This window comes from Panthera pardus, unplaced genomic scaffold (assembly GCF_024362965.1).
Source record: "Panthera pardus isolate Hobbes unplaced genomic scaffold, ASM2436296v1 HiC_scaffold_13, whole genome shotgun sequence".
NCBI classification, from domain to species: domain Eukaryota; kingdom Metazoa; phylum Chordata; class Mammalia; order Carnivora; family Felidae; genus Panthera; species Panthera pardus.
The window spans coordinates 119,199,188-119,221,760 of NW_026526688.1; the positions used below are offsets into that span (position 1 = coordinate 119,199,188).

The 22,573-nt window shown below is 35.1% G+C and overlaps 1 protein-coding gene across 9 annotated transcripts in view; it reads left to right on the forward strand.

Annotated features, from left to right (window-relative positions):
* UBE2D3 (ubiquitin conjugating enzyme E2 D3) overlaps positions 1-18,507 on the forward strand; it is a 29,176-nt gene extending 10,669 nt beyond the window's left edge. For 5 of the 9 annotated variants that reach the window (XM_053901375.1, XM_053901376.1, XM_053901378.1 and 2 more), the window contains exons 3-9: positions 5,124-5,187; positions 5,254-5,306; positions 11,716-11,793; positions 13,021-13,126; positions 14,934-15,027; positions 15,446-15,495; positions 17,028-18,507. In XM_053901375.1, coding sequence (XP_053757350.1) covers positions 5,124-5,187; positions 5,254-5,306; positions 11,716-11,793; positions 13,021-13,126; positions 14,934-15,027; positions 15,446-15,494 — 444 coding nt within the window. In that variant the 3' untranslated portion in view covers position 15,495; positions 17,028-18,507. The remainder of the gene's footprint in view (positions 1-5,123; positions 5,188-5,253; positions 5,307-11,715; positions 11,794-13,020; positions 13,127-14,933; positions 15,028-15,445; positions 15,496-17,027) is intronic. The other 4 variants (XM_019416117.2, XM_053901380.1, XM_053901379.1 and 1 more) reach the window with 3 other exon arrangements.
* The last annotated feature ends 4,066 nt before the right edge of the window (positions 18,508-22,573 follow it).

The following is a 22,573-nucleotide window of genomic DNA, read 5'->3' on the forward strand; positions in this document are numbered from 1 at the left end:
TTTTTTTTTTTTTTTTTTTTTAATCCTCCATGACTTAGTTCATGTTCTACTCTCACCTGAATTACTGCTAATGCTTCCTAATGTAGTTACTGCTTCTCTGTCCTTGTGTTAGGGATTCCTACAATATGGAGATGAGTCTGTGATACCCACAGATTAAATTTTTGTATGGGTATATGGGGGATAGAAACTCTAATAGTTAATTTTAGAAGTGCTTGTCACAAATAGTGTTAAAAGCCAGTGTTCTAGGGGTGCCTGGGTCTGGGTGGCCCAGTTGGTTGAGGGTCCCACTCCTGATTTTGGCTCAAGTCATGATCCCAGGGTCGTGGGATTGAGCCCCATGTTGGGCTACGCGCTGAGTGTGGTGCCTGCTTAAGATTTTCTCACTCACACTCTCCCTCCCTCTCTCTTTCTCTCTAAAAGAAAAAATTTTTTAAAAGCCAATGTTCTGAATGGTATCTATAGAAATACACGTGAATACAAATCTATATATATAGTTAAAATTTCAAGCCCTGCAAAACAATGCTATATATTCTTAAGAGATACATATCTAGTAGTGTATAAAAATGGGGAGAAGTAGTGGAAACCAAATTTCAAATAATCTGTTACCTTCTGAGGGGCAAGTAGAATTGGGGAGTACGTGAGGGAGCTTCAGGTATATCTGTAGCATTTTTTTTAAATTATTTATTTTGAGAGAGAGAGAATCGAATCCCAAGCTCTCGCCATCAGCACAGAGTCCGATGTGGGGCTCAAACTCCTGAACCTTGAGATCATGACCTGAGCCAAGACCAAGAGTTGGGCATTTAATTGACTGAGCCACCCAGGTGCTCCTATAGCTTTGTGTGTGTGTGTGTGTGTGGGGGGTCAGGGGAGAGACAATCCCAAGCAGGTTCCGTGATGTTCAGTGTGCAGCCCGGTGCGGAGCTCAATCCCACAAACTATGAGAACCTGAGCCAGTTAAGAGTCAGATGCTTAACCAACTGATTCATACAGGCACCTCTCTGCAGCATTTTATTTTTAATAAGAAGGAAATATAGTAAAAATGTTCAGCTTTACTTGTCAGCCTGGGTACACAGATTCAGGGGTACTTCTAGGATATGACCTAGTAATTTTAAAGTAATTGAAAGTTTTTTCTAGTGTACTATTGTCTCTACATTTTTTTAAAAACACCCCAAATTTGATTTGCCTTATTTCTGCTTAAAAATTTCTGTGGTTCCCATTGCCTTTGGGATGGTCTTTGATATATTCAAAGCTATTGAAAGATCAAGTCATGGTTAACCTTTCTGGTCACATGTGCTACCTTCTTACCTTTACTCTTTTGTGTTTCTGGTTGGTATACCAGAATTACAAGCAAATTTTTGTAGACTGTTCTTTCATACCCTTGACTTTGAATAAGGTTCTCTGCTTGGAATGCTTATCCCTCCATCAGGACTCAGCTCAGTTGTCACTGTTTTTAAACCCAGGCAAGGTTAGTGGTTACCTTTTCAGGATTCACAAAGCATTTAAATGTCTGTATTTTAAGCACTTAAAGTTGTTGAAATGTAGTTTTTTGTTTCTGCATTGTGCCCACTTTATATTAACTCAGTCTATTAGGGAAGGGATTCGGGTTTTATCTCAGTATATTCAGACCTAACATGCTTGACACCAAATATGCACTTTTCCTATATGTGAATAAATGATGGTGAAACTTTAGCTAATAGCAAATACTACTTTTCATTTTAGAAATGGATTTAAATTAACTTCTAGTTTCTGTGATTAGATTAAAAGTTGCTAGACAGAATACATGATTTCTCCCTGCTCCCTCTAGCTTGATTTTGAGACTATTTGATTTAGATTTCTTACATGTTTTTCAAAAAACAAGACTTGAGCATTACATCGTGCTTTAGTGGGATAAGCTCTGTATAAATGGCCGTGGTTCCCAGGAACTTTCTGCTTAGAATGGGTCTCTCCTCACTCTTGGGGTTTTTTCTCCCTTGGATTTGTTAGAAGGAAACTGGAGCAGTTAACAATCAAAGGAAATAACTATAGGAACCAGAGCAAGCCACAACCTCAGGGACTGAAATTGCATATCTTTATGCCAAGTCAGCTCTTATTATCTCCTTTGCCCAATGTGGTCTCTTTTTCTCTGGATTCACCATGTAATTTCAAGGCACATGCCTGCCAATAGCTCTAGGTCACATCCTTACAGTTAGAGAAGGAAGAAGTCTTCCCAGCTTCAATATGAAAAACCAGGCAGAGATGGATGGACCTGATTAGGTCAGGTCCTGGCTTGGCTTAGGTTACTTTCCAGCCCTTTGAGCTAATCACTGAGGCTAAAGAAACAAAATTCTATGATTAGCCCTGAGTAATGGGTGGTTATCAGCCACCATTAACCAAACACTACAATCACATGTTTTGGAGTAAGGGAAAAGCATTTCCATGAAAGCAGGGTAAGATGGATAGTTTATTGAGTAGATAAAAGGTCTTGCACATTAAGAGCATCTGAGGTGACCTCTTACTGTGCTTTCTTATAATTTTTCTTGCTGAGATTTTCTTACGTATTCTCATTTGCTTATGCTATGGGCATAATAATGTCATGAGAATTACTTGTTATCTTAGAGATGAACGCTGGTACATGATTTGAAAGACCTGTTTTGATCCCTAAAATAACTCAGGTTGGTTTTTTTTTTCAATGTTGTATTTAAAGTAGATTTTAGTATGTAAGATAATTGACCTAATTTTAGATCTTTGATTATTACTTCAGAGACATCTTGGTCATGGAGAACTTAGAAAATAAGACACTCAGAAATTATCTGAGTAATAAGAGCCTGAAATTTTGGGAGGGAAGAGCTCAAATTAGACCTTCACTCTAAAGTTAGAATAATGCCAGTACTATAAAGGCTTAATTTATAAATATTATGCATAAAAACTTCTTTCCTCTGTAAGAAATATGTTCTTTAACATTAAATAGGGTGTTGGTTTATTCTAGGTCAACTTTATAGATTCCTGAAATTTATAATGAAGTTGTTTCAAGGTCACTTAGAGCAGCCATCGTTTAGATTGGTTTTATTTAAAAATAACTGCTTTTTTTCTGGCATATAAGCAAATCTGTATTCAAAACATGTTTATTAAGGACATAATTTGGGCTAGATCAATGTAAGAAACGAGATAAATCTTTTATGGAAAAGAAGGGGGGGATGGTTTAGAACAGATAAGTTTTTAACCTTAAAATAGACCCCCTTTTTTGAACCCTTGTGTTCCTTAAGGAAAGACAATTAAACTGTATAAATTAGCTTTTGGCTTTTTTTATTTTTTGGTGGGCCAGCTAAACAGTAGAAATTGTTACATAAGCTTTGGAACATGGGAGAATTCTCTGGTCATGTCAGTTTGACTAGACTACTTGATTTTTACCAACAATGAAGTTTTTAATGCTTTGAGATGGTGTTAAAGTAGATTCCCATCATAACAAAAGTGGCTGGTTATGGGATGTAAATAATTGCCATATGAAACCTAATCTGGCCTATGAAAAAGTCATTTGCTTAATAATGGGTAGTCAATTAATTCAAGTACGTTTCTATTTTTACTCAAAAATTGGTAGTTTTGGGCACCAGGGTAGCTCAGTCGGTTAAGTGTCAGACTCTTGATCTCAGCTCAGGTCTTGATCTCAGGGTTGTGAGTTCAAGCCCGTGTTGGGCTCCCCCCTGGACATCAAGCCTTAAAAAACAAAACAAAAAATAACTTCAAATACTTGATTCAGAATCATTTGATAATTTGTAACAGTGTTTGTTTTTGTTTTTAAGTTAAAACCATACATAGTTTTGTTCTGTTTTCTTAAGTTATTTACTTAGAGGGGGGAATATCCCAAGCAGGCTCTGTGCTTACAGCGCAGAGCTGACATGGGCCTCAAACCCCCACAAGCCATGAGATCATGATCTGAGTTGAAATCAAGAATAGAAGGCTTAACCAAATGGGCCACCCAGGTGCCCCCATACATAGTTTCTTTTAACCAGTTGTTTAAATCTCTGTTCAGAGTTTCTGTAATTCCTACTGATCAGGATCCACGGTGGTTGGGATGAATTTTCTCCCATTCTTAAATATATTGAACATAAGAAGGTATATTTATTTAGGCAAGCATAAAGGTCTGATCTGATCTTCCGTTATCCTAAGTTGTGTATCCTGGGATTTCTGGCTGTTTTGATAACCTTAAAAACAGATGTGTGAGTTGGAGAAGCAAGTTGGCAGTGTATCAGAGCACTCCAACTCCCAGTTTTATTGAGGTATAATTGATTTGTAACATTTTTAGTTTTAGAGCTACAACGTCATGGTTTATGAATTTTGTGAAACAATTACAAGGACAATTCTTCTGCATTGTGGGGTTTTGTTTTGTTTTGTTTTTAAATGGAGTGAATCTAGATTGATCACTGTGCAACAGTTGGTTAGTTTCTGAAATGTATTTGGACCATGTGAGAGAGGCAGATATTTGCTCTGGATTGAGCCCCACACATACTCTCTTTCTCTAAAATAAAATTAAAAATTAAAAAAGAAACAACTTTATTTTCTGACTAAATTATCCATATTTGTTACATATAAGTCCTGGAAAGGCTAAGTACATATTTATAAATATAAGGTCTGATGGAATTTTGGAAACTGCATGTTTTACCTAGAGCAAATTTCAGTTTCTTCCAGGGTAATAAACATAGTTGAGTTGCAGCAATAAGACCAAATCAAAAAGGATACCTACCTACCTAGCCCCATTAGAGATTTTTCAAGTGGAAATGAGGTCTGTGGATAGTGTGGTTCAGATACAACAGAGGATTTAGGATAGTAGAAATAAGGGCTTCTGAGATATCCTGAAAGTTAAGCAAACAACATGAATGTTGAGAACTGTCTCCGTTCTTAAGCTGTGAAAGTATCTGATACAACTTTTCTGGTTTGGATGGCTTTTGTTGATGTAACAAGAATTTTTGTATCTGTGCCTATTATGTTCCACGATCTGGACTATGGTTAACTTAATGTTTTCTTTTACTAGAATGTATTAATGTGAACTATGATTGTGTGTCCCTTAAAGAATGGGGTGAAGATAAACTATTGACTCTGTTTGTTTGTTGTTATGGTTATATGACCCATCATTTTCTGTTTTGGTGTAGGAACTTAGTGATTTGGCCCGTGACCCTCCAGCACAATGTTCTGCAGGTCCAGTTGGGGATGACAGTAAGTAACTCTGAAGTTGATTTGAATGGCTAATTTCAAAAAAGCTTGTACATTTTTAGATAACAGTTTTGTTTTGTTTTTCCCTAGTGTTTCATTGGCAAGCCACAATTATGGGACCTGTAAGTATTAAGAATTAAAAATTGTTGCTTTTAATTAAAAATTCAACATTGACCTAGTTATATTTAACTTAGTCTCATATTTATTTTATTAACCTTGTAATGCCGTTATGGAACTGCCGTAGTTGTACAGCTTTTGAAAGCCCTAAAAATTTAATGAATTAGTCATTTGTTTACATATATTATATGTGTCTGTCCCTGTATTCGGGTTCTAGAGTCTAGCATCTCTATGACCTATCAAATATTTTTTCACTTTATCCTAGTTTTCTTTTGTAGTAATGTAAAGCATTGTTGCAGAGCTTCCTGTTATTTATAGACCATTTAATTTATTAGCTCTACCATGGATCTAATTCCTCTTGCTGCCAAAAATCTAAGTTTTTATTGTATTTGATGTTTGTATAGAACTTTAGATTTTTACAAAATTTGAATATTTTTAGGTAGAAAGTGATATTTTGAATACAGCAAAATTCCTTTCTATCCTGGGTAGATAAGAAACTGTATATGCTGGATAATTGAATATTCAGAATTATGGATACCATCTAAGAATTTCACAGAATTAGAGCGCAGTAAAACAACCTGGGGTAAGACTGTATCTTGCACAATACTTAATATTTTTTTTGACTTGGAAGGCACTTTAGGATTTCTATTCTATGTATGTCTTAATCTGCTTTCTTCCCCCCCTTTTTGGTGGTTTAATCTCAACATAAATGTCAATAATGTACTTGGTGAGATAATGGTCAATAAATAGGTATTATTCTAAAAGGAGAAATGCTTTTGGAAAAGTTAGCCAGTTGATGGGTTGGATCAATAAGTTTTTATTCCGTAGTTCTGATTTTGATAACTTTAATCTTTTTTTTTTTTTTTTTTTCCATCTCTGTGTGGTCCCCCACTGTATGCCAGCCATTAAGGATAGACATAATACTTCTCATTCTTTGGAGAACTTAAAATCTGGGAGAGACCGGCAATTAAAACAAGTGTATAAGATAGGAAATTTTATGGGAAATCATAGCAGGGATGATTGAGTTAGAGTAATTGTGAAATGTTATGACCTAAAGGTAGGGAGACTGAGTTAAGTTAAACTTGGTGGTGTTGGTAGAGGGGGGGATATTTATCTTAATAATCTGAAACATATCTGTATTATCCTAATAGGGAAAAAAAAATTAACAGTCAGAATTGTTCACGTCCAGTTATCTCAAGGACTATTCTTAACTACTGTAAATTTTATTTTGCTTTAAAAATACTTACTTTGTAACAAAATTGTGGTTTATTTATTTTAAGTGAACATAGTTAACTAGTCTGGCTTTTACCCAGTTTGGTCCACAAAACAGTTTGGAAGTTAACAGTCTTCATATTAAAACACTGACGAGGCCCTCATTCCATAGCAGTAGTGACTGGGGATGGAGTTTAGCAGCTACCTCCCTTTTTTTATATGGGGTTTGTGTCTCACACTCCTGTCCACTTCATTTTGCCTCCCTAGATTCTGTAGGCACATGGATTTGCTGTTTCTAGAATTTTGTCATTATAGATCACCAATTCTTAAAGGAGAGTGTTCAGTAAAATGCCTTACCATTTCTACCAAGTAAAAGCTCATCTTTGATCCAGAGGGTGCTTTAAGATGTCTCATTATAAAAATTAGTTGTCAGTATTAATAAAGCACTAAAAAGTTGGTAATCTCAAGACTTAATTGGATGGTGTGCATAATAGAAACCAGCTCTTTGACACCAGTGTGACATTTTTCTGCTGGACTCTGAGACTTCACTGTTTATTGAACTTTTGTTTCCAAAAGGTGAGGAATATACTTAAGAGTAAATCAGAGTGAAGCATAAGTGAGTAGTTTATGCCAGTAATTTTTTAGAGAATAAGAGAAGATTGCTTATCCTGACCTTTTTTTGTAGCTGCTTACTTATTTGCTTTTATTTTCAGAAAACTTTGTTAATTGTATCAATGACAGTTTTCTGCTTTTAAAAACAAATACTTGATTTTCAGAACTATTTAAATATTCCCTAATTAACAAAATTTGCAGAAACTGTATTTTAGTAAACACCGGTTTTGGATGTCAACTTGGAAATAGTTAGCAATTATCTTTACCATAGCGTCAACAATGAAACAACTCATGTTCTTATTTTGGCTTTTGATTGCATCCTTGTGATACAACATCACAGTTTGATTAGATAAATAATTGCTTTATTTTGTTACTATGCCTAGCTGTGTGACATGCAGGTAAATGAGCTAAAACATTGGGACATTGGTAGTATAGCAATCCATATATTTGCAGATTTGCTGAAAGAATAAATGGTAACAAAATTGCTATGGAGTACTTCTTAGGTCAGTAAAGTGATTGGCAGTGCCACATAACTAAAGGTTCCTGACTAAGGAATGGAGCATCTAATTTAAGTTTTGATGCAGAGTAACTATTCAGTTTTAGTGTATTACAGTCTGGGAATGTTCTTGATCATTAAATTTATGAGGCAAAATGCTTTCTAATAACCATTTGAACTGGCTTATTCTTTCTTAAGGTAAGATACTTTGGAAGCACAAATACTAATAAAAATTAAACCTTTGAAAGAAATGACAGAGCATTGCTGGTTATGTGGTTCTTAAACTTTGGTGGTGGCTGGGTGTTTTGTACTATATTGAGGACAATTCCCATTAACAATTGGAAAAGTTAGGAGAAGTTAACTCCTTACTTATTTCTGATATTTATATACTTGATTACTAATTGGAAATGGAGCTGGGAGAAAGATAATTTTGAAATTATTTGGAGAACCACACTAACTTCCACCTAATCTATGATACAGCCAAGGAAGAAAGTACCAAATTTGAATAATATAACGTCATCTTTGGCAGCTTGAGCAGAATCAACTACAAAAACCATCTGAAGTCAAATAATTGGTTCATAGGTATTGTCTTATTGGTCCATAAAGGTTATTTTTCAACTTACTTTAAGTGTATTATGTCAGTTTCTGCAAAGGTTAATGATACATGAAAACTCTTCCCTTCATGACCTTTTAAAAGGAGCTTTGTAGTCCAGAGGAAGAGTAGAGGAAGTGGAAAATATAAGTAAGTTACAAATATGTTGGATAATAGTAAATGTACAGAAAGTACAGAAGAAAGGCAACAAGCGGATTGAACTAAAGGAAAGGCTGTATTATCTTTTTAAGGACATGTAAGCTTAAGATGGACTCTATAGTGTAGGTAGGATCCTAGAGATAAAGACACAGATGCAGATAAGAATATTTCAAGTAGGAACGCCTGGGTGGTTCAGTCTGCTGAGTATCTGACTCTTGATTTTTGGCTTATGTCATGATCCCAGGGTCGTGGGATCAAGCTTTGTGTCATAACGCTGTGTGTAGAGCCTGCTTAACATTCTCTCTCCTGCCCCTCTCTCCCCCCCCCCCACCCACCCGCTCGCACATGCTGTCTCTCTAATAAAAAAAAAAATTTTTTTTTTTCAAAGAATATTTCAAGTAAGAGAAAGAAAGAAATAATGGAAAAAGGAGAAAAAGGAGATGTGAAACATTTTATGTGCAGTAAAGAGCACATTTAGGAGAAGAGGTAGAAGATGAGACCAGCTATATTAGTGGGAATGGGTTCATAAAGCACTTTATGTGCTTAGGAGTTTGTACTTTATCTTGAAATCTGTGCTGGATTTCAAGCAGGGGTGCAACTTGTGTCTTAAGACAACTTCAGAATTAGGGTGAGGGATAAATTAGAAGAAAAAGCCAGAGTGAAGACAGGAATACCAGTAGTAAACCATTACCATAATGTAGAAAAAAGATGTGAGATCTGGAACGAAGGTAGTGGTGGCAATGGACCTAAAGGAGAAGCAGCTAGTTGAAGAGAATTTAAGGATCTTTAAGATTGATAACTGCTTTGATCACTGATGGTTTGTGGTTTGAGTTTTGGACACAAGACATCCAAGAATAAACATTCATGAGCATTTGAATATATATAGAGAGAGAGGACTCCAGAGTTACCAGAATAAGTGTGGATCAGGAGATAGAAGCAGAAGATGGATCTTTGGGAATACCAACACTTTATGATTGCCCTAGGGGAGGAATACAGGCACTGAGAGGAGTCACTTGAACTAATTGGAGTAAATCCAAGGTGTAGAAGGTTTATAAAGAGATCAAGTATAAATTCTGGATTTGGGTCCGTTTATAATCAAAATATACCTGTTTTAATTTCTTTTCTGTTTTCTATTTATAGTAACTTTGGTATAGAGCCTCAATCTTTAGATAGCATAGTTTGGTTGGGTTACCCTTGGATCTTAAGATTTTACCAGTTTTTCCTTTTTGAGTTGATGGAGTTGTAGTGTTAAATTGTAACATTGAAATATTTTCATCCCATAAGTGTTTTTTTTTTTTTTTTTTTTTGAACAAGTGAAGTGAAATTTGGTTTTGCTTAAATCTTATGATTAGGTTGCCTTTATTCAGAAGCAGTGAGATTACAGCACTTGTGATTGTATGAAAATCGGAATGAAAATTTAGAATTTCTTTTTTTTTTTTTTTTTTTTTAATTTATTTTGAGAGAGAGTGAGAACATGAACAGGGGAGGGGCAGAGAAAGAAGGAAAGAATCCCAAGCAGGTTCCACACTTTCAGCCCAGTGCAGGGCTCAATTCACAAACTGAGATCGTGACTTGAGCCAAGGTCAAGAGTCAGATGCTTAACCGACTGAGCCACTCAGGTGCCCCTAGAATTCTACTGTTTAGGATTACCGTAATTTGTTAACTGCACACTGTACAAACATTTTCAGTATTAGTCTTATAAAAGTGTATGCCATTTGAAGCATCTACTCCCAGTTGATGTAGCTGTTAAAGATCCATTAATCTGTTAAATTCAGATCGTATTCTGGTACCTTGCTTTGATTTTTGTCTATACTTCACAATGCTGCTTTGCAGTTGTTTTTCGAATTAAAATTTTGTAAACAATTTGAAAAGAAAGGACTTGGGCATTACGAAAGGATTCAAACTGTAGTTTTTTTAATTTTACTAGTTGTATGTTTCTTTGAACTTCATTTATCATCAGTAAGTTGACATTTTTCCTTCAACTCGCAGATATATCCCATTCATTTTTCATAATACCTGCAACATTTCATTATATGTCTCTTTACCATACTGTTAGCCCATCAAGATAAGAAATTGTTCTCAATGTCCCTTCTACATACCTGATCTATAGAAGGGAGTTAAATTAATTCAGCTATTGGTTATTTTACAGTGGGCTGGGGATTAAATGAACACTATAAAAGTGACAGATCTGGAAAAGTTTTTATTTGCCTGATATCCAGAATCAGCATAGTAAAAGGCTTATATTAGCACTATGTACATACTCTTCTAATGGAGAGAAATAGATGTTGGTAATAACTCACTATAAACTTTGAAATACATCTTCAGGTCGGCTCTTAGCATATCTAGAAGCAGTTTTATATTTTCCTTAACTTTTACCTTAAAGTTTTTTACTAATTCACTGTCTTTTGTCCTCACTTTCTGATCCATTGTTGGCGGTCTTCATAAGACCTGGGGTTTCAATCTTGGTTCTATCCTATACCATTCACCTAAGTTATTTCTTCAAGTCCCTTTATATTTGTCCATAAAATGGGAACAGTGATATCTTTTTCCTGATATTGGTTAAATTAAATGTAAAATTCTAGCAAATAGTGTTTCCCAAAAATTACTTGATACTAACATTGTCTAATAGGTATTTACTAAGAGTCCTTCGTACTCAAATTATAATCAAAATGAGGGAGGAAGAGTGATGCGATAGCTTGAAATTTTGTTTTCTTTTGAAGTGGAAGAACAAATATTCTACATTGTTTTCCAAATATTGTAATGCTGTGTGTTGGTTTGCTGTGAGGTTTTTAGTATGCTTTTGAAGAAAAACTTCCTTGGTTTTAAATGAGGATTTTTGAGGGGTTACTGGCTGGCTCAGTCAGAAGAGCACGTGACTCTTAATCTCAGGGTTGTGAGTTCAGCATTTTGGTTTGCCAGTAGCCAGAGTGGTGTGTTGAAGTACAAAGCCTTCTGTGTTGTATATATGGTTTTCATTAGAAGAAATAAATATAAGACCTTATTTTCAAATTCATGTTTGATGTATAATACTTTTATAGACCTTATTGCTAAGTATACTTTTCCTTTGTGAAAGTTGGGATCTAGAACACCTATGTTTCTGGGTAATTTTTCGGTTCTTTGGTGACCTACGTAAAATGAGGGTTCATTGTTCTATAGTAAATTTTGATTGTGTATTTTCTAGTAATATGAACTAAATTGTGGAATAGTTTAGATTCTATTGCAGTGTAAACAGTGGGTAATTTGGGTCCATATCAAATGCTTATTTAGAAAATAGAAATGTTACCTGGATTATTTAGCAGTAATATTTTAAATATCAGAGTTAAGCAAATTTTTCTTTTCACAGAATGACAGCCCATATCAAGGTGGTGTATTCTTTTTGACAATTCATTTTCCTACAGACTACCCCTTCAAACCACCTAAGGCAAGTATTTATCCCCAAAATCCATTAGTATACATCAGTGTTTTATTTCAAAGGGATAGAGTATTCTTAGAAATTACGATTCAATGTAATTCAAGGTAATTGGCATGTATATGTAGGGAGTAAGAATAATTTAGGTTAAATACATATTGAGGCTAATACATAAGCTAAATATATAATACAGAATGCTCTTAATCTTTAGTTAGAAGAGCAGCTAGACCTGGATTTGAACTTCTGTAAATGGAGATAAGGATTTATCCAACGTTGCAAAATTCTGATACATCATGTGGAAGTTTTTTTTCCCCCTTTATTGTGCTCATACAGGTTTGGATTATTAACCTCTGTAAAATAGTAGACTTCAGGTATTCAGCTTTGTATTCATTTGCATATGTTGCTGCAGCCTAGGCTATGTTTGTTAGGGCTTAGGCTATATCTTTTAGGGGTTTGGGTTTGCATATATAACAATAAATCTATCAAAGCTTATAGTTGCTTAATGCACAAAGGTGACTGGTTTACAGTTATTAAAAGCATTTGATCCTTGTCTTTTCAGAGCAATTAACATAAATCCAATCTATATGAATACCTGTAGAAAATAGCAGAACATTGGCACTTCAGCCATCTTTGCAGTCATGTTATAGGTGTAGTATGACAGTTACTTCAGATGAAACACTTTTGTGATATTTAAAATTATTTTATGTACTATGGAAATGCACACTAAAACACATACTTTTTGTAACTTGATACCTTAAATGAGTTGGTCTACAAATTTGGTTTACATTCTGAAGTTCCTTTATTTATTAATGAATGTTAATTAGCCTTCACAGTGTTCTTCTTGATACTCATGACATGGTAGAGTGAAAGTTAACCTTCAGAATATCCCATCATATCATTGATAGTAAAATTTTTGCCCCAAAGTTACATTTTTTATTTTAATGAAAGAGAAGGATCCCCTGAAAGATCTTGATCAGAATATCAGACGAGTTTCTGTAATTTTTAGTCTACTGTGTATGTAAAGTAGCTTTTAGCCATTTGATTGTGTGTGTGTGTGTGAGAGAGAGAGAAAGTGTGTGTGTGTGTGTGTGTGTGTGAGAGAGAGAGAGAGAGAGAGAGAGAGAGAGAGCAGGACAGTATTTTAAGCCTTGCTAAAAATGAAAGTCTTTTATTTCAGATTAGGATGCTTATTTTTACTTGGGGAAAAGATATCTAAAAATTTTTTTTAATTTATTTTAGGTTGCATTTACAACAAGAATTTATCATCCAAATATTAACAGTAATGGCAGCATTTGTCTCGATATTCTAAGATCACAGTGGTCTCCTGCTTTAACTATTTCTAAAGGTAAAATACTTTTAGAGAAAGTCTTGAGCTGCTCAGATTCATAGTCTTGGAAAGGTCTCTAGATCAATTCTGGTCTTCTACTTTCAATTGGGATCTATTATATGACATCTCTAATAGGTTGTCCAGTCTCCACAAGAATATCCCAGATGGAGATGGGAGTTCCTCCATCTTTCTCCATTTTGAATGACTGTGGTGGTTTTTATGTCACTTCTCCCCCACAAATGAAATCACCTACCACAGAGTGACTACTCAATGGGAAGGAAGTGTACCCTGTAGTAACCTTTGGGTATTGGTGTTGGCTTAGCATACCTTAAGGTATAAAAAATGAGGTTTTTAATGTTGCTAATTAAGACAGTGTTTCAGATAGGATTGTGCAGTGAATTTGTATCTACTAAAAAGGTAGTGTAGCATCTCCCAGACTTTTATTTGACTAAAATCACTGTTTTGGAGAAGAAAGAAAATCCCTTATAACACTTTGCAGTGTCTGCCACATAATAGGCATACAAAATGAATTAGGTACATGCTCTGTAATGCTTGGTATCATCCAAGTTCATGAACTGAACAGGTCAGAGTAAGAACTAAAGTTGTGAAGGCTCGTTTAGTAATAGAGATAGAGAGGTGCCTGCGTGGCTGGCTTAGTCTGTGGAGCATGACTCTTGATCTTGGAGTTGTGAGTTCAAGCCCCATGTTGAGTGTAGGAATTGCTTAAAAATAAAATCTTCAGGGGCTCCTGGATGGCTCAGTCGGTTAAGTGTCCACAACTCTTGATCTCAGCTCAGTTCTCAATCTCAGGGTTGTAATTTCAAGCCCCACGTTGGGCTCTCCGCTGGACGTGAAGCCTACTTAAAAATATATGTGTATGTACATATATGTATATAATAAAATCTTTTATTAAAAAAGTAATGGAGATCAGCATTTATTTAATCACTACTCTTAGTTTATAAATTCAAGGAGACAAAACAATGGAGCAGTTGGGAGTTTATGTGAAACTCCCCCAAGGGCAGGGAAGAGCATGGATTTCTTTTTTTTATTTTTTTTTTATTTTCTTTAATGTTTGTTTATTTTTGAGAGACAGAGAGGGAGGGGGAGATACAGAATCTGAAGCAGGCTCCAAGCTCTGAGCACTCAGCATAGAGCCCAATGTGGGTCTCGAACTCAACAAACCATGAGATCATGACCTGAACCGAAGTTGGAGGCTAAATCAACTGAGCCACCCAGGTGCCCCCTTTCTTTTAATATATATATATATATATATATATATATATATATATATATATATATATTTAATAAGTAAACTCTACCTCCAACATGGGGCTTGAACTCCACAAACCCAAGATCATGGGTCTCATGCTCCTCTGACTGAGCTAGCTAGACACCCTGAGAATGGATTTTTTTGTTATGCCCAACCGCTGAGAATAATACTGCACGAATGTTCCCCACATTATTCTTTATAGATTTCCCCCCTCAAAGTACGAAGAACTCCACAGTTTATTAACTTCTAATGCCACTTAACTTTATGAAAAGGGTAATAAACTACTACCGCATTGTTTGAGTATCTCGGAACTCCTGAGTTTGGCACTATTTTCATAGCTAGTCAGTACTAAACTTGATGCCAACAAAGTTCTATTTTTGACATTCCTTATTGTCTCCTGTGAAGCAAAATGTCTGTAAAGCTGTGTCTCATTGACCTTAAGATACAAACTAATAAAAAATTTTTGAGGATTGGGTTTTTTTTTTTTTAATACATGTTTCTAAATACATTTTTATCTAAATTTCCAGTGCTAGGTAACACTTTTTTTTCTTGCAGTTCTTTTATCCATTTGTTCACTGCTATGTGATCCAAACCCAGATGACCCCCTAGTGCCAGAGATTGCACGGATCTATAAAACAGACAGAGATAAGTAAGTATATAGTTGAAAAGTGATTTTATTTTTTTAATGAGTTAGGCTTACACTCTGCTGTAAGTTGTGGCAATGCCAAGAAGACTTGATGATTATTGCTGGTAAGATAATAATTAAAATGTGCAGAAAGCTAGTTTTTGAAATGTGAGTTTTTCTTAATAGGTTTTAGTTTATGTGACAATGAATAGCCCCTCTAAAACGTTTTAATTTCCCAACATGTTGAGTGCTTTGTCACTTACTAAGTTTTTGGAAAGAAAGATTTTTCTTTGTCCCAATTACATTTTTGAAACAAATAACTGGTACTATTATAAAAATGTGGTCTAAATTCCTCAGATATTTGAATTACCTTTATGTACTACTTCACCATTATAACTTTGTTGTATGTTATGATTAATGCTAAGTATACTTGTTCAATTAGGTACAATAGGTTAGCAAGAGAGTGGACAGAGAAATACGCTATGTTGTAGGGTAAGAGGATCTGCACTCTATGGTGCGCTTATTCATGGTACTGCCAGCACTTGAGTGCTGCATGCTTAAAGGCACTGTCTTAACTAACCAAAGGTAACAGATGTGACAGTTTTCTGAAAACTGTACATTTAACTGCTTGATCTCTGTTTAGCGTGAAAGTATACCCAATAGTCATTATTGCTTGAGAGTATTTGCATGGCAAAGCAGTTATATATAGCACTAGTAAGAAATGAAAGTTTAAATAGTATCTTTTTCAAACTACCATGGTATTTAAATTTTAAAGTTGGTATATTTTAACCGTTATTACCAGTACTTTATGGAATGTGGTGATTTAATTAAAATTTGGTCAAGAGATCATAATATAAGGGAAAACACTTTTAGTAAAGCCTCCAAGCATCTAAACTAAATGTTCATTACTGACAAGCATGCATTAATATCAGCTATACTTTGTGGCTCCCTGTATGCTAAATGAAACCTTTGTTTTAAAGTGCTGGCTTTTTGAGAGGGTGTCCTTAAATGAGGTAACCATGAATGGTAGCAAGAACTTCTATATGCTAAAGTTTAGAAAAGTGGTTGAACCATGTTTAGTTCTTGTTTTGAAATGAAGCTAGTTAATATTTCATAAAGTTCAAACTGGAAATAGAAATCTAAAAGTTCTCCTATACCCTTTGATGTATATTCATTTCTTAAGGCTATCACTGTATTTTTTGTTGGTAAGTAATTTATGGCATGGATGTAATACAGGAAGAAATTGATAGCATTTATCAATATGAATGATAATCCTCAGTAATAAATAACCTTGCTCGTGTGTGAGTTATCTGTTGATCTTTTTAAACAAAGATGCCCCCGAGTTGTACTACTAGAGATTCTCATTAAGTCTCAAGTGGGACTTGTTAGCTCCAGTCACACTTTCTAAAAGTAACACATACATGTTCCAATTAACACATACACGCCACTCACACCCACCTCCTCTTGAAAAGTCCTTTCTTCAAAACCTCCTTCCCCAATGTCTAATCTTCTCCCTGTGCTTTAAATCTCAAATGTAATTTCTGGTATTACCAATTTCTCAAAGTCTAGGATTCAGATAAAATTGTTTGGTTCCAACTTTGATGGAAATTTCTGTAGACTGTGCCGTTCTGACATAAGTCCGTGATGAACTGTAAAATAATTTTTTTAATGTTACAGTTAGTTGAAGTGAATACTAATTATAGGATTTTCTAATAGAACATTTAACTCAGTGGTAGGGAAGAGAAAAGGTCTTTGATTATTTTTTTCTTAGCCTCCCCAATCTCAATGCCACCTTACTGTGTTTATGAAAATATTTTCAGTCTATTGGAACATTCTATTGGAAGTATAAGATTTCCATTTCCCACATTGCTTTGAGTACCAATGCTATTTCTCCCTTGTTGGCTTAATTCTAATCATAGCCATAAGAGATAACTCCATGATGAGTTTGGAGGTAAAATAGAAATCTTTACTTTCAAATATTAAGAATTCTTTAACTTTTTAAGTAACATCTTCTTTATTTGCAGGTACAACAGAATATCTCGGGAATGGACTCAGAAGTATGCCATGTGATGCTACCTTAAAGTCAGAATAACCTGCATTATAGCTGGAATAAACTTTAAATTACTGTTCCTTTTTTGATTTTCTTATCCGGCTGCTCCCCTTTCAGACCTCATCTTTTTTAATTTTATTTTTTGTTTACCTCCCTCCATTCATTCACATGCTCATCTGAGAAGACTTAAGTTCTTCCAGCTTTGGACAATAACTGCTTTTAGAAACTGTAAAGTAGTTACAAGAGAACAGTTGCCCAAGATTCTGAATTTTTTTAAAAATGGAGCATGTGTATTATGTGGCCAATGTCTTCACTCTAACTTGGTTATGAGACTAAAACCATTCCTCACTGCTCTAACATGCTGAAGAAATCATCTGAGGGGGAGGGAGATGGATGCTCAGTTGTCACATCAAAGGAAGCAGCATTATTCTAGCATCCAGTCTTTTTTAAGCCTTCCACTGTTAGAGATTTGAGGTTACATGATATACTTTATGCTCATAACTGATGTGGCTGGAGAATTGGTATTGAATTTATAGCATCAGCAGAACAGAAAATGTGATGTATTTTATGCATGTCAATAAAGGAATGACCTGTTCTTGTTCTACAGAGAATGGAAATTGGAAGTCAAACACCCTTTGTATTCCAAAATAGGGTCTCAAACATTTTGTAATTCTCATTTAAATTGTTAGGAGGCTTGGAGCTATTAGTTAATCTATCTTCCAATACACTGTTTAATATAGCACTGAATAAATGATGCAAGTTGTCAATGGATGAGTGATCAACTAATAGCTCTGCTAGTAATTGATTTATTTTTCTTCAATAAAGTTGCATAAACCAATGAGTTAGCTGCCTGAATTAATCAGTATGGGAAACAATCTTTTGTAAATGCAAAGCTGTTTTTGTATATACTGTTGGGATTTGCTTCATTGTTTGACATCAAATAATGATGTAAAGTTCAAAAGAGTGAATATTTTGCCATGTTCAGTTAAAAGTGCACAGTCTGTTACAGGTTGACACATTGATTGACCTGATTTATGCAGAATTAATAAGCTATTCGGATAGTGTAGCTTTAGTATGCTGCACATGATACTGGCAGCCCTGGAGTTCATAGATGGACTTGGGACCCAGCAGTTTTGAAACGTGTATATGGAGTTTAAGAAATTTATTTTCCAGGTGCAACCCCCATCTAACTAAATTTTTTCTTCACCTTGTACACTTGACAGCTGAAAAAACCATAACATGGGAGTAATAATGGGTCAAAATTTACAAAATAAAGTACTGTTCTGGTGTGGGAGTTGTCATGAGGCTGTGTTGAAGTGACTTAACTATGTGGGATATTGACTATCCATTGAAATGGATTTGTTCAGCCATTTACATTAATGAGCATTTAAATGCAACAGATATCATTTCAGGTGACTTAACATGAATGAATAAAAGTCAATGCTATTGGATTATTTTTTGTTTGACAAGTGCTATCTGTGCCACTAACTTAACTTCTGTAGTAACAAGGGCATTATCATTCTTCACCCTTCCTAATCCTGACGCTATAGTTTCACTTTTTTCCTAGTTTTGATTTGTCCATTGCTTTCTTAAAATCTTGTGTTTGATTTTTAGCACATCTGTGACTTTTCTCCACTTCCACATTTTTGCACTGCTTACACTTATGTGCAATCTTACTCCTTGTCTGCACACAGATGTGGAAAGCTAGATATAAAATAAATGTTAAAGCTTGATTTTTATAAACATTTTAATATGTAGTTTGGACATGGTTTATTGACTTAAGATTTTTCTCTAAACTGCAAGTGAAATGCATGCCTTCCGAAGATGTTCTGGCTTTGTTAATTCTGTAATTTAAAACATTTCATTGAGAAATATCAACCCAGCTATACAATTTTCCAACGAGTGAATTTTTTTCATTTCATCTTTTACTTAAAAAAAATTACTCCTTAAAGGTAGATGTCATACTGTTAATGCTATTTTGGATTCAAATTACAAATCAAAAATTAGTAACCTACCTGCTCCGTAAGGTAAGAGATCCTGTTCTTTTGCTCTTTTTTCAAAATAATTACTTCTGATTCTCCGATAAAATAGCTTTAGTAGGCATATTATTTCTTGAAAGCCCGTCGTAAATAAGCACTTTGTCAGAGCTTCTGAATTGCTAATTGACTTTCAAGTTGACCTTTTTAGCCATAGACAACCTTGAAGTATTTATAGAGAATGACTGAAATTGTTGTCATAATTATTAGATGTGTCCAGTTCTCTGTATCTTTGATTTGATGCTTTCTACAACATTTCTAATGTCACTCAAAGGGAATAAGCCATAAAGGCTTCTCCAGGTTTAAGAGAACAGTAAAGTACCTGGAAAACCAACATTTTTGAATGTATGGACACTGGACTTGAGATCATCTCTAATGAAACCTTCAAAAGAATCCCAAGAATTTGCCCTTTTTCCCTATATACATTACCAGTGCCATGTGTAGGACTGGATGCATATTAGAAGATTAAAAATTGATTTTGGTTCTTTATATTTCCTATATCTTTTAATGCATAAAGTCAAATTTTTAATGCTGAGTTTCTTGAGAATTAACAGTCCAGTTGACCTGTTAATGGTAAATTATATTTGAAGTGACTCATTTTTCCTGGGCAAGTTTGCAATGTGGTACCAGATTTTTTTTAAAAAGCTTGTTAGTTTGCTTTCTTGTGTGGGTGTGCTCACAATTTTTTAAAGTATGAACCACAGTTAATAGTGGTCTCAGGGGTAGTGAAGCACTCACTTTTTTTTTTTTAATGGCTTAGTTAAAATATGCTTCAGTTACTGATCATGCTGTGTTAGTGATTTTGAAGGTGACTCAAATTAGCCGTGTTTTGTGTTGGCATAACAAAACTGTTAAATGATTGTTGATTTTACTTTTTAAGTGAATTCGTCTTCTATTTTGAGGAAACCAGTACAAGTCACTAAATATTGTCTTAATAGTGACATCTGCATAACACTTGTAATAGCTAAGATAAAATTGAGCTTAAAGGAATTGTTACCATTAAAGTCTGTGTTTAAAGACACTTTGGTCTCAGTAATTCGGGCTAACATGAAATCCACACTTTAACCTAATATTATGTGTGAGTTCTAATTTGAACTTCTTAAAATAGCAGTTACAAAACTGATCTATAAAGAATTAAGACATTCTCAAAGTGTGGTCCCAAGACATAATCTGTATCATTTGGGAAGTTTATTAAAACAGAAGTTATCAGACCACACTCTAGGCCTACTGGTTGAGAAAATCCAGTGGTCTGTTTTGTTTTTTTAATGTTTTATTTTATTTTTGAGAGCAAGACAGAGTGCAAGCGGGGGGGGGGGGGGGGGGGGGTAGAGAGAGGGAGACACAGAGTCCAAAGCAGGCTCCAGGTTCTGAGCTGTCCACAGAGCCCAAGGCAGGGCTTGAACTCATGAACTGTGAGATCATAACCTGAGCCGAAGCTGGTGCTTGACTGAGCGGTTACCCAGGCATCCCTCCAGTGGTCTGTTTTAAAAAGCCAACCAGGTGATTCTGAAGTCTGCTCCTAGATCTAACAACCCATAGCAGCAATCCTTGAGTCCCCATAGCTAGTTACTTGACACCTGTTACTGTTTCATTGGTGATGAGAACTTCTGTTGTATTCCCAAGCATTACATTGCTATCTCATATCTGACAAATTGTAGTACTTTGAATTATAAATAGTGTAGGTTCCACACATTTACTTATGATCTAAAATCCTACAATTTGACTAACCATCTTCCAGTGGTATTCAAATTCATAAAAATCTAACTTGATTCATGTATACATAATGGAGCAAATGGCCAACTAATATATAAAAAGTAACCAGGTACAAAAGTCCAAGTTGGTTAGATCCAGGATTTGAACATGTCTTATCATGTGGCCTTAAACTAAGTCTGTTGTTTGTTTTGTTTTTGAGTGACAAGGTAAGCCCTCATGTTTAGGATGTTTGTAATGTTCACTGGATTTAGCATATGTCAGAACATAATTCGAAATAGCTCAAAAGTAGCTATTGAAAACTTTCAGTTGTCCCAATGTAATATAAATTGTAAAGGTATTTAGAGACAGGATTTTAAAAACCTGATTACCTCTGTATCCGCATTCCCCCCAAAAATAGTGTATTGGGGGAACTATGTAAAAGATCAAAACTAAGATACTTAGGTACTAAGATGTCTTCTGGAAAGACTAGGAAGATTTTGGTTTCTTTAGGCCCCCAGTAATTAACCACAATTTTGTATTCTTTCCTGCTATCTTATAACTACTTGCTCCTTTCTTGCCTCATTTTGAAGAATTTTTTATGATTTTAATTCTGGCAAACTTTCTAGTAATTGCTCTTTTAACATGGTATTTGTTTTAGTTAAGGTCCCATTGTCAGTTACCTTTCCAAATTGTACGCTGTTCCTGGATGAGTATCTTTAAGAGCCCTCTTTAAGTTTTCCTGTATTGAAAATGGTTTTATGAAATAACTTTCATTTTGCATACTATATTGTCTGAGCCTCTTAACCTCAAATTCCTTGTTGGTGTGTCACATTTGAATAGTGTCAAGACCAAACAGTGGAGTAGTTTCATGCCCTAGTTACTCAGGTACATAGTTAACCATTGTCCTTTGCTGATCTCCCAACCATCTCTCCTAAACATGTCTAAAACCTACTTGATTTCTACACAGATGCACACACCCCTACCTCTTTTGGCTTTGGTAAATGTAAAACATTCCTTTGAGTAGCACTGGTTCAAAGCTTGGACATCAACCTTGATTTCTCATAGCAGTCCTGTCAGTTCTTTTAATTTTTATTCAGAACCTACCCACCATGGTATAAAGCTTGATCACCTCCTGGATCATTGTATGTAATAGCCTACTCAGTGGTCCTCCCTGCTTTTTACTTTGCAGCAACCTGCCCCACACACAACACCCAGCATACTCCTAAACCATGTCAGATCATGTCATCACTGCTCCAAACCTAAAGGTTTCCTGTCTCCTTCAGAGTGAAAACAAATGCTCAAGGATGTAACGACTTCCCATCACCTCTAATATACTGCTCAACCACTCCCCAACTCAAACTCACAGGCTTCAGATGAGACTTGAGGACTTTGATGTTAGGATGTTTGCCCTTGTTCTTTGACTAGAATTCTCTCAAGTCATATGGCTCTCCCTTCCCTAATTGTTTCAAATGTCAAACTTAGAGTGGTTTTCCTCAACTATTATTATACATAATATACCAACATAGCACTGCATTGTAGAGTGTTCCATGGCATATTCTGTATTATCTACCTTTGCATGTAATACTGTTTTTTCAACCCCATCCCAGAACAGGGATTTTGTCTGTTTTCTTCTGCTATATGACTGCCTGGCACGTTGTTAGGTGGCCAAGTATTTAATGAGTGAAAGTTAAATGGTAGACTTTGCCAAAAATATTCCTTGCCAAATGTTTAAAAATACAAAAAACAAAAACTACAGTATACTATAGAAAAATATAGTAGTCCTCCCTTACCC